Source organism: Patiria miniata, unplaced genomic scaffold (assembly GCF_015706575.1).
Source record: "Patiria miniata isolate m_02_andy unplaced genomic scaffold, ASM1570657v1 HiC_scaffold_7, whole genome shotgun sequence".
In the NCBI taxonomy this organism is placed as follows: Eukaryota; Metazoa; Echinodermata; class Asteroidea; order Valvatida; family Asterinidae; genus Patiria; species Patiria miniata.
In genome coordinates this window covers 26,190,438-26,202,074 of record NW_024037074.1, presented here as the reverse complement: position 1 = coordinate 26,202,074, position 11,637 = coordinate 26,190,438, and the positions used below count along the sequence as shown (strand labels likewise).

The 11,637-nt window shown below is 39.4% G+C and overlaps 1 protein-coding gene across 1 annotated transcript; it reads left to right on the top strand.

The window, feature by feature from the left end:
* Positions 1-7,485: 7,485 nt before the first annotated feature.
* Positions 7,486-10,053, top strand: LOC119744676. The gene has a single exon (XM_038220739.1). The coding sequence runs from the start codon at positions 8,064-8,066 to the stop codon at positions 9,807-9,809; it is 1,746 nt and encodes a 581-aa protein (XP_038076667.1). The 5' UTR covers positions 7,486-8,063; the 3' UTR covers positions 9,810-10,053.
* Positions 10,054-11,637: the final 1,584 nt, after the last annotated feature.

Genomic DNA, 11,637 nt, shown 5'->3' with positions numbered 1-11,637 from the left:
CAAGGGATCCCAGAACACATTAAGATACGATTTGTGTACAGCTATGCTTTTCTTCATAGATTACGACGAATATTTGGGGCAAAATCAGTCAAAAATGTTAATTGTTTTCTCCCCAAATCGACTGTTTTTGCCCCAAATCTTCAAAATATTTCGAGTTTGAATGTTGATTGATGCTCCTCTTACCGCCAAAGGAATTTCTGCATTGTTTGGAGAAAAGTCGATTTTTGACCAAATTTGATTAAAAATGTAAGGCTAACCCCTTGCATATTTTTCAATTTTGGCCAAAAAATGAAATTGCTTAAAACTTGCAGGAAAGATGCCCAAGGGATCCCAGAACACATTAAGATACGATTTGTGTACAGCTATGCTTTTCTTCATAGATTACGACGAATATTTGGGGCAAAATCAGTCAAAAATGTTAATTGTTTTCTCCCCAAATCGACTGTTTTTGCCCCAAATCTTCAAAATATTTGGAGTTTGAATGTTGATTGATGCTCCTCTTACCTCCAAAGGAATTACTGCATTGTTTGGAGAAAAGTCAATTTTGGCCAAATTTGATTGAAAATGTAAGGCAAAACCCTTGCATATTTTTCAATTTTTGCCAAAAAAATGAAATTGCTTCAAAGTTGCAGTAAAGATGCCCAAGGGACCCCACAACACATTAAAATGCGATTTGTGGTCAGCTATGCTTTTCTTCATAGATTACGACGAATATTTGGGGCAAAATCAGTCAAATATGTTAATCGTTTTCTCCCCAAATCGACTATATTTGCCCCAAGTCTTCAAAATATTGAGTGTATGAATATTGATTGATGCTCCTCTTACCTCCAAAGGAATTTCTGCATTGTTTGGAGAAAAGTACATTTTGGGTCCATTTTGATTAAAAAAGTGTCGCCTCTAGGGGCGACCGTTATTCGTCGCCCCTAGAGGTACATATGGCAACAAATACCTCTACGGGCGACCGTTATTGGTCGCCCCCAGAGGTACATATGACCACAGATACCTATACGGGCGACCGTTATTGTTCGCCCCTAGACCTCTACGGGCGACCGTTATTGGTCGCCCCTAGAGGTACATATGACCACAGTTACCCTTACGGGCGACCGTTATTGATCGCCCCTAGAGGTACATATGACCACAGATACCCTTACGAGCAACCGTTATTGATCGCCACTAGAGGTACATACGACAAAAATGCGCGTGGTTGACGCTCCTCTTACCTCCAAAGGAATTTCTGCATTGTTTGGAGAAAAGTCTATTTTTGGCCAAATTTGATTAAAAATGTAAGGCTAACCCCTTGCATATTTTTCAATTTTGGCCAAAAAATGAAATTGCTTCAAACTTGCAGTAAAGATGCCCAAGGGATCCCAGAACACATTAAAATGCGATTTGTGGACAGCCATGCTTTTTTTCATAGATTACGACGAATATTTAGGGCAAAATCAGTCAAAAATGTTAATTGTTTTCTCCCCAAATCGACTGTTTTTTGCCCCAAATCTTCAAAATATTTGGAGTTTGAATGTTGATTGATGCTCCTCTTGCCTCCAAAGGAATTTCTGCATTGTTTGGAGAAAAGTCGATTTTTGGCCAAATTTGATTAAAAATGTAAGGCTAACCCCTTGCATATTTTTCAATTTTGGCCAAAAAATGAAATTGCTTCAAACTTGCAAGAAAGATGACAAAGGGATCCCAGAACACGTTAGAATACGATTTGTGGAAAGCTATGCTTTTCTTCATAGATTACGACGAATATTTGGGGCAAAATCAGTCAAAAATGTTAATTGTTTTCTCCCCAAATCGACTGTTTTTGCTCCAAATCTTCAAAATATTGAGTGTATGAATATTGACTGATGCTCCTCTTATCTCCATAGGAATTTCTGTATAGTTTGGGGAAAAGTCAGTTTTTTGTCGTGTTTTATTAAAAATGTAAGGCTAACCCCTTGGTTTTTTTTTTAATTTTTGACGAAAAATGAAATTGCTTCAAAGTTGCAGTAAAGATGCACAAGGGACCCCACAACACATTAAAATGCGATTTGTGGACCAGATACCTCTACGGGCGACCGTTATTGATCGCCCCTAGAGGTACGTTTTCTAGGGGCGACCGCTATTTGTCGCCCCTAGAGGTACATATGACCACAGATACCTCTACTGGCGACCGTTATTTGTCGCCCCTAGATCAATAATGGTCGTCCCCAGAGCTATGAGTGCTATTGTGGTCATCTGTACGTCTAAGGGCGATCTACAACGGTCGCTCTGGAGGTACAAATGTTTCGGTGGTCATCTGTTTCTCTAGGGGCGATCAATAACGGTAGACCCTAGAGGTATATACGAGTATTTCTGTGTTCATTATGTACCTCTAGCGGCGATCAGTAACGGTCGCCCTTAGATGAACGAATGTTGTATATATGTAAGAAATAAAATAAAATAAAATAAAATATAATGGAATTGTACGCTTTTTATTAGAAATAGTTATAAAGAAAAAGAAACAGACTTCGCAGCACTCAGCGGGTCTCGAACCCGTTACCTCTCGGTTGAGCGCTAGGTTCCCTACCACTAGGCAATTGCGCTGTATTGCTAAAGGTAGTTTGACTTAAATCATAAAGGCTAGGAGGTAATTGCGCAACAACAAAAAAAGAAAAAAGCGCACATGGAAGCTAAAACAACTTGTTTTCTTGTAAAACACTCTGATTCAAAGAACACTTACGGGAAACAAAATATAATTAAGGAGATCAAAATTGTGATTTTCTCAATAAGTATGTACACATTATATTCAAACAACATTTGACAAATGTTATTAACAAGACATTTGAATGTTTTCTCTTTCTTCCAAACCCATCAAATTCTGGCATTATAAAGAGGGATTTTCAATAAGTTTCGTGCATGTTATGTATGTTGAACGGAATGCGCGTTTTTAAAAATGACATTGTAGGCGAACTACACTTGATGCCTGTCCGGAGCGAATTTAAAAGGCATTAAACTGGCGTAAATGGATGCGAAAATCAAGAGGCATTTTGCAATTTCTGCTCCGTATTTTCGACATGAACATTCAATTTAACTTTTAAGAAAAGTACGAACAAATGTTGTGTGCTGCGCTGGATTTTCGAAACAGTGGCAATGTATTAATATTCTCTCGTGTTCGATCGAAATAAATGCGAAATTAACGTTGTTTTTCTTGTGCGCGGAACTTAAAAAGTAGGTGTATTTTCCTAAACAGACTTTTCAATTTGTTACCGGTATGTTGATTGTTAACAATGAAGCTACAGTTGTCTGTTTTGGCTTCTAAAATCCTCTTAAAAAGGTCTGTGACTTTTAGTACAATTTGGGCCACTGATACAAGAATCCGCTTAAAGTATTTTTGGGGCACAAATAGTTCGGAATTTAATATTACTATCAATAAACGTGACCAATTTTATCGTTCGAAGTACAAAACTGTATTGCTGGAAAAAATGACATTAAAAAAATCGTTTTGGGGTGTTAAATAAAAAGTCACGCAAAGAACAATTTTCAATACATTTGAAGGCATCATGCGGTAGACGAATATAAAGACGATATTGCTCGTGAAAGGAGTATGACTTTTTTGCCACGAACGTTGCTTTCATTCAGAGTTTATTTTCAACGTTTAAAACACTAAAATCGATGTCATATTCTTTTTTTTTTTTGGACAAATTCCCATGAAAATATACTCCTGAATGTGATACATCATGAAGAATTATACGGAGTTTCAATTAAACTCAATCATTAAATCGTGACTGATCACCTGAACCATCAATTCATTCGGAATGTATTTCTCAGGTTTAACACATCAAGGTATTTCGCTCACATAACTTGGACGAATTATATTTCCAAATGTGACACATCATTAAAAATTACAGGACGTTTTAGTGTAATACGTTTGGTATTTCACAAAATATTGCTCTAAACAACGAGTGGTTTGTTGTATTGGTCAATAATTGTTTGACAATTTCTCTAGACATTCCACATATTTGTGCTATTTTATCATGTCCAATCACCAGATGTTATTTCAGTTCGATACATCGTGTATTTCTAGAGTTATCGTCTGGAAAACGAGTACATGCATGTTGTTTTTGTTCCATGGAAGTTGACTTAATTCATTTTGACAAGTGAATTTTCGCCCTGGACACACTGGGTTTTTGTTACTATATTATTTCAATAGTTTAAAAATTCCCCTAGTCATTCAACATATTTGTGTTATTATATCATGTCAAATCACCAGATGTTATTTCAGTGCGATACATCGGGTATTTCTAGAGTTATTGTCTGGAAAATGAGTATAGTTGTTTTTGTTCCATGAAAGTTGACTTAATTCGTTTGGACAAGTGTATTTTTCGCATTGAACACACTGGGTTGTTCGGGGTATATTATTTTGAATGTTTGACAAGTTCCCTTAACATTCAACAGATTTGTTTAATTATATCATGTCAAATCACCAGATGTTATTTCTGTTCGATACATCGGGTATATCTAGAGTTATCGTCTGGAAAACAAGTACATGTACATGTATGTTGTTTTTGTTTCATAAAAGTTGACTTAATTCGTTCGGACGAGTGTACTGAATTTTCGCACCGAACACACTGGGTTGTTCGAATTATATTATTTCAATTGTGTGACAAAGTTCTCTTAACATTCAACAGATTTGTGTTGCTATATAATGTCAAATCACCAGATGTTGTTTCAGTTCGATACATCAGGCCTCTTTAGAGTTATCATCTGGAAACGAGTATAGTTGCTTTTGTTCCATGGAAGTTGACTTAAAGGCAATATACATGTACAACATTTGCAAACATCTAAAAACAGAACTGTTAGTGAATGACGGTTTAAAGCATCCTGTAAAATAATGGCACCGGGTGTGCCATGATTTTCAAGAAAGGTGGGAGTTTTATAGCAATTTACAACGATGGTCGGCCAACCATCGTTGAAAAAATTGGGTTGTTTTTTCAATTTCAATTTCCAAAATTTAGTCCACATTTTGTTTGCAGTCGGTTACACATCTGCGAACAGGTACAAGCCAAGCTAGTCTGGTTCCCTGACCTTACAATTCTCCTATGTCTGTGAACTGCTATGTTTCATCTGAAGTGGAGGTCAGGGAACCAGACTACAAGAACCCAATTTTTGTTCTTGGCTTTTCCAGCATCTACGAACACAAAACTTTAAACAGGTTAGTATAGCATTATTTGCCATGAACTGCTAACCCCCAAATCCATCCATTTAAAAAATTTACAGCAAAAGCGAATGTTGTATATTCCCTTTAACTCGGTCGGACTAGTGTAATTTTCGCCCTGAACTCACTGGGTTGTGCGGACTATGTTATTTCAATTGTTTGACAATAACTCTTGTCATTCCAGATGTATGTTATTATATCATGTCAAATCACCAGATGTTGTTTCAGTTCGATACATCGGGTATTTCTAGAGTTATCGTCTGAAAAATATTAAGGTTAGTGAAAACCAAGTGCATGAAGTTCCTTGGACTGTCATAGATAATAAGTTGACATGAAAGACACACATTCATTCCCTAAGTAATATAGTAGCCAGAAATATATTGGTATGTTAAATAGACTTAAAGAATATTTTCCCCAGCGTATTTTACTCTCTCTTTATAATACTCTCACTTTGCCTAATTTAATTTACGGTATTCTGGCATGGGGAAGTACATTCCATACTATACTAAATAGACTTTTTCTATTACAAAAGATGGCCGTTCTCTTAATCAGCAATTCTCATTACTCAGCTCATACTAAACCCCTTTTTCTCGATCGTAGGACTCTTAAGCTGAACGACATTTACTCTCTCCAACTTGGAACCTTCTTGTATCAACTTGCACACAATGAATCACCATTTTGCCTCGCTTCAATAGTTTCCACAGTCATATTCATGCATATTCTACACGTCAGACTTCCAATTTTCACCTCCCATTTTCCCAAGCAAATACTTCCCTAAAAACAATCAAGTATCAAGTCCCAAAATTATGGGATTCTCTTCATACAAACCTACACAATGCTCTAACTTTGTAATCATGACGTCATCAGGTATCAAAATTACAAGCGATTTGAGGGCACAATTTGACCCCAAAAAATGTTTGAGCTATATCTCTTGAACTAAATAGAGTATCGTGTTCTTTTTTCCTGAGGTTGTAGATGGTGTCTTGAGTAAATTTCTTATTCCCAGGCACAAAACCGTTAGACCTTTACTTCCGGTGTTACCGGGAGTGCAATAGAAATTGAATCTCATACGAAAACGGAAGCATTTTACTAAATACCAATGTGCATGTGGCGCGCACTCTGATTGCAGATACGTGCATTTTCCTCGTTGTTGACAAATATATTTACAGGGAGAACAAGAATTTTTTGCCTCAATATTCTGTGTGTTTTTCCTATTTGACTCGAAGAATCTGTTTGCCGAAATTGAATTCAATGCATCAGTTACTTCCTGAGTAAGCTTGACCGCAAGGCCCAACTGTGTTTCTGTGCAATAGTAAATAAGCAAATGATCTTTACAGTGACTGCAGATACGCGCGTTTTTCCCGGTATTGACAACAAATGTTTACAGAGAGGACAATAATTTGTTGCCTTAATATTCCGTGCATTTTTCATAGTTGTCATGACCAATCTACTGGCTGAAATTGAATTCGATACATCGTTTACTTCATGAATTAGCGTGTCCGTAGGAGTGTGTCGCAGTTTCTGTAAAATGGGCAAAAGTTCAACAGGGAGAGAGACTTAATCAGCCACGACACACGTCTGGTTGATAAAAGACAGACAAAGCTGTCATAACAAACAAATAAGCATTAGACAAACAGATGGACAGGCAGATGAACAGACACACACGGCACAAATGCAAACAGCATGACAGCCATAACGTAAAAAAATATTGATCCATGGTCATGGGCGTCGCCAGGATTTTTTCTAGAGGGGGGCAAAAATTTTTTTTGCCAAAAAATGCTTGTATTTCTCAACACATTCTCGATTTATCAGTTTTAAAGGGGGGCAGGGACATTTTGCCCCCCCCCCCCAACTCATTAAATTTACACCACTTTGTCTTCGCGCCTCTTTTTCTTTTCTTTTCTTTTCTTTTTTTTTTCTTCCTTTTTTTTTTTTTTTTTTTTTGCTTTTCCAGGGGGGGGGGCAAGTGCCCCCCTTGCCCCCCCCTCGCGACGCCCATGTCCATGGTATTCACTTATAAAGAGATTATTGCTAAATTTAGTCCCGGATATGGCTGAATACAATTTAAAAAATCCTCCATGATTGAACTCATTCCATGCCTCGTTGACGCGCACTGTTAAAGCTATGACTCCCTCCCCCAACCCCAAACACACCCCCCCCCCCCCTCCCCACAAAAACAAAATGTGGCTTTCTGCCACTGATGATGCAGTATTATGTGGACGCTGTCAAGCATTAACGTCTACTCCGGTTCATGTTGTGCATGGAGCAAAATACTGCGTTATTTCACTTTATACTTTTGAACAAGTCATCACTACTTTGTTTTGGCTTTCCACGAAACATCTTCTTTATCCAACAGTAATTGTGTAATGTTGAGCCGGTTTGAATGGTCAACCATTTGTGCATGTATTTGTATATAATTTGCCTACATGTATTGAGAGCATATACTGAAGGCAACAAGGCAGCATTCAGGAAGTCTCTCGATAAGCCCCTTGTGAGGTTACTGTGATAAACACAATGAACGGACAAAAGCACTTCCGCATAGCACTGAAATGACGTAATGCTGGCCAGAGGACAGTATGGGCTCAAATCAATATATGACTCACAGTATTGGACTGTGCGATGATTTCTTTGGTCTTCCCATGTTTGACGAGACTTTGGCATTTAGGAATTGAAAACCATAAAAGTATTGAAACGGGATTGAATACAGTCTTGCTGAATTGATAAGTCAAAATCGACGTCTGCAGATGTCTCCAAACTTGAATCACATTCTAACAACTTGAATTAGGCTATCCACTCGTGTGCTACTCGAACACTTGTTTATTATACCCAATAGGGCCCCTTTATCTCGACCATAATACCAAGAGGTGCTGCGATTTATGTCGTTATGTATCCTTTAACATGGAGATGTGTCATTTCTCAAGTTCGGACGTTTCTCGTACTCTCACCGATGATCTTCCATCGTCATGCTTTTGCCCAAATCTCCGTGGATCAAGGACCAACGGATGTCGCCGTCGTGCAAGGAGGGACTGCGACTTTTGTCTGCGATCTGAGCAAGGTGACCGGGTATAAAATCTACTGGTACTATCTGGAGGGATCATTGGCCAGATACTTGAGCATCGGGAGAGCGGTGGGCGTGAGTACGCCCCTGTCTTCGGACCTTCTGAGTCGCCTGTCCATCATCGGGGATGAAAGTCGAGAGGAGTTTACGTTGAGGATCACGAATGTACGAGCAACTGATAGCGGCGCGTACTCCTGCCTCTATGCACATGATGGAGGTTCCTTGCAGACCGCTGGGGCAGGCAGACTCACCGTGCTAATTCCGCCCAGTATGGAGTCACCAGTGTGCGTCGTGGAGGGTACATCGGGAACCGCTGATCACTTCGATGTGGGAGCTTTGATCAGCCTGTACTGCTACACGTCTGGTGGGGACCCTTCCCCCACCGTGGTTTATTACAGGGACGGGGAGAGGTTGACGGGGCTAGCCCGGTCGATTGGTCACCAGTACCGCCTCGCTGCCGAGGATAACGGCGTGGTGTTCACGTGTGTCATGACCACGCCTGCCTTGGATGAGTCGCGTAACTGCTCTGTGACGCCGCTGAGAATCTTACCACAGGCCACCATCCTACCAGCACTATCTAGAGTTGAGGAGGGGACTTCTGCATCATTCCAATGTAACGGTGAGGGCGTGCCTAGCATTGTAAAGTTCAGATGGAGAGTGACAAATGTTGACACTGGACTTGTCCTACCCGCAGAAAGATACTTCATAACTAAGAACGGCCGCTCATTGGAGATAGCAGTGAAGGAAAATATTGATTTACTCTGTATTGTCAGTGTGCCGTCTGGACTGTCCGGTAATACAACCGTCAGAGTTGAAGTCATTAAGCGAGAGTTCTCCACTATGGCCGTTCAGTCCACTGTAGAGCAGCGCGCATCCAGGGAACCATCCACCTCATCCCCTCCTGTCGCTATCATCGTCGTGGTGGTTGTACTCGCCTTGGTCACCATAGGCCTCGTCACCGTGGTCTGGTTTCTTCGGAAAAGAAAACAACAGAGGAGATCCAAGATACCCATCGATCCAAAAGATGGGCACAATATGAGCGACATGGCTACCGAGTACGCCGAAATCGGCAGACCGACTCAAAACAGCCTGACACCAGACGCTGGGCTGCACCAGGCAGGCATTGTCATGGCAGCGACGGGAGGCGGACTCGTGGCCAGCAACCCTCTCTACGCCCTACCTGATAATCGGGTGCGAGTCGGCTCCATGGGCCGGAGTGAGCAAAGTTCGTCTCCCGACATGAAACCTGACAAGAAACGAGCAACCAACAATAACGACGAAACGATGCCAGCAACAACAGCAAACGATGATGATGCCGACGGGACTCTGACTCGTCTCCTTCCCGCAGACACGCCGCAGTACGCCCAGCTGGACAAGTCCAAGAAGACCAGAAAGAGCGGGGAACACACCGGGATCGAGTACAGCGCCGTGCCGGCGGAGGAGCCTCAAGAAGCTGATTCCGGGCTGGTGTACGCTGATCTTGATCTAGACTCATCATCACCGAGCATCACCGAGAACACGGGGTTGCCCTCCGCCTCGGAAAAGACCGTGTACGCCACGATTCACACTTGATGTTGGGTCGCAGGTGTAATACGTTTGTGACATTTCAAATCACTGTGGATAACAGAACCTTTCATTGTCGCAGTGGCACAACACTTGCTGTGGTCACAAAAGTTTCCTTAGAAATTGAATAGCCATTCAAGCTGCATTTGGTGTTATATACCATTGCAACACGAAATGAAGACAAATCTTCTAAGAATTTTTTTTCGCTCTCTAAACCCAAACAAAAAACGACTTTTCAAGTTACGAAATTTTAAAACAACCACCGTTTTAAAGTTCTGTCCACGGATCACAAAAAAGGTACGCATTCTTTCAGCAAAACAAAAACAATGTACACACATCCCTATGTGATTAAGTGATTTGTTTTTGTTTTGCTGAAAGAACGCACACCTTTTTTTGTGATCGATGGACAGAACTTTAAAACGGTGGTTGTGTTTAAAATTCCGTAACTTAAAAATTACACGAGTGATTTGAATAATTCTTGTACTAAAAGAAATATTTTGAAATGTTTTGAAACTTTTGCGAACTCGCAGCTTATGAGTTGGGCTTTCATATCCTAAATTTTGAAAGTGCTACAATGCAGAACATTACTTAAACAATGGTCCCGACATTTGGGTGTCGGGTGGTTGGTTTTTTTTACTTACCCTGTACATACAAGCTGTATACGTGAAATACCCTACCTGCGATAAGGTCGGTTCATACTTCCGGCGAACACGCTTGCGAATAATAAATTTTGACTTTGCAAAACACTAGAAATCCGCCGAAATATTTTGAAATGTTTTGAAACTTTTGCGAACTCGCAGCGCAAAAATTTGCCGTCACAAATTAAGTGGCGCACCCAGGATTTGGTTTTGGGGGGTGGCTCACAAATTTTTTATTTTATTTATTTATTTATTTATTTATTTATTTATTTATTTTTTTTTTTTTTTTTTTTTTTTTCCGTTTGAGTGGAGTTCTAAGACTCCATTTATTCACATCATTCGGCATCAAAATACACACATTACACAATTAACATTCAAACATTTACATCATATATCCTGTTCAAAATCGTATATCACGCAGATAACATTCAAACATTTACATCACAGATCATGGAAAATCATACTTACAAAGACAAATTTACTATATAAAACATCCAAAGTTTCCTATTTTTGAAAAGTAACAACATAAACTAATAAAATAACACTGAATTACATAAGTTGGTTAAACAAATTCAAAACTAAGTCTTCGATATATACAGAATGATGCTGTTAAAAATTTAGGGATAAACAATCACATTTATTATTTTTTTATTCAGATTCATTTCACAAGTGACAAATATTTTCAAGCTGCAGACTTAGAAACAAAATCTTAATTTACCGTCTTGGGTGGTACACAATACAGCGTTTCTAGTGTAAATCGACTGAAATAATGTATCCTCTAGTGTAGCTTTTTCTCGAGTTATGAATCTTTTCAAATTACTTTTGTATGCCTCCAGGACATTGCAAGAGCCTCCCTTCCAAAAAATAAAACTACATCTAATTTTCCATATGACCCTATGTAGGCGGCCGACAAAAAATAAACACAACTGGTTTGTAATACCTTGTCCTAATATTCGGGTTTTATCAGATAAACAGAAACTGGGATTATTCGTATACTTCTTAATAATGTTTTCAACAAACAACCAAGAGTCCACATGATTTACACAATTAATAAACAGGTGCTCTATAGTTTCACTTTCTCCTTTACACAGGGAACACTTATCATCGTCTAATATACCGAAACGTTTTAATTTATCTTTCGTGGGAAGAATTTTATGCTTTAATTTGTACCAGATGTCTCTGTCGTCTTCATCGAGAAA

Coding starts and splice junctions, on each gene's coding strand:
- LOC119744676 (XM_038220739.1), top strand. CDS start 8,064: ATGTATCCTTTAACATGGAGATGTGTCATTTCTCAAGTTCGGACGTTT.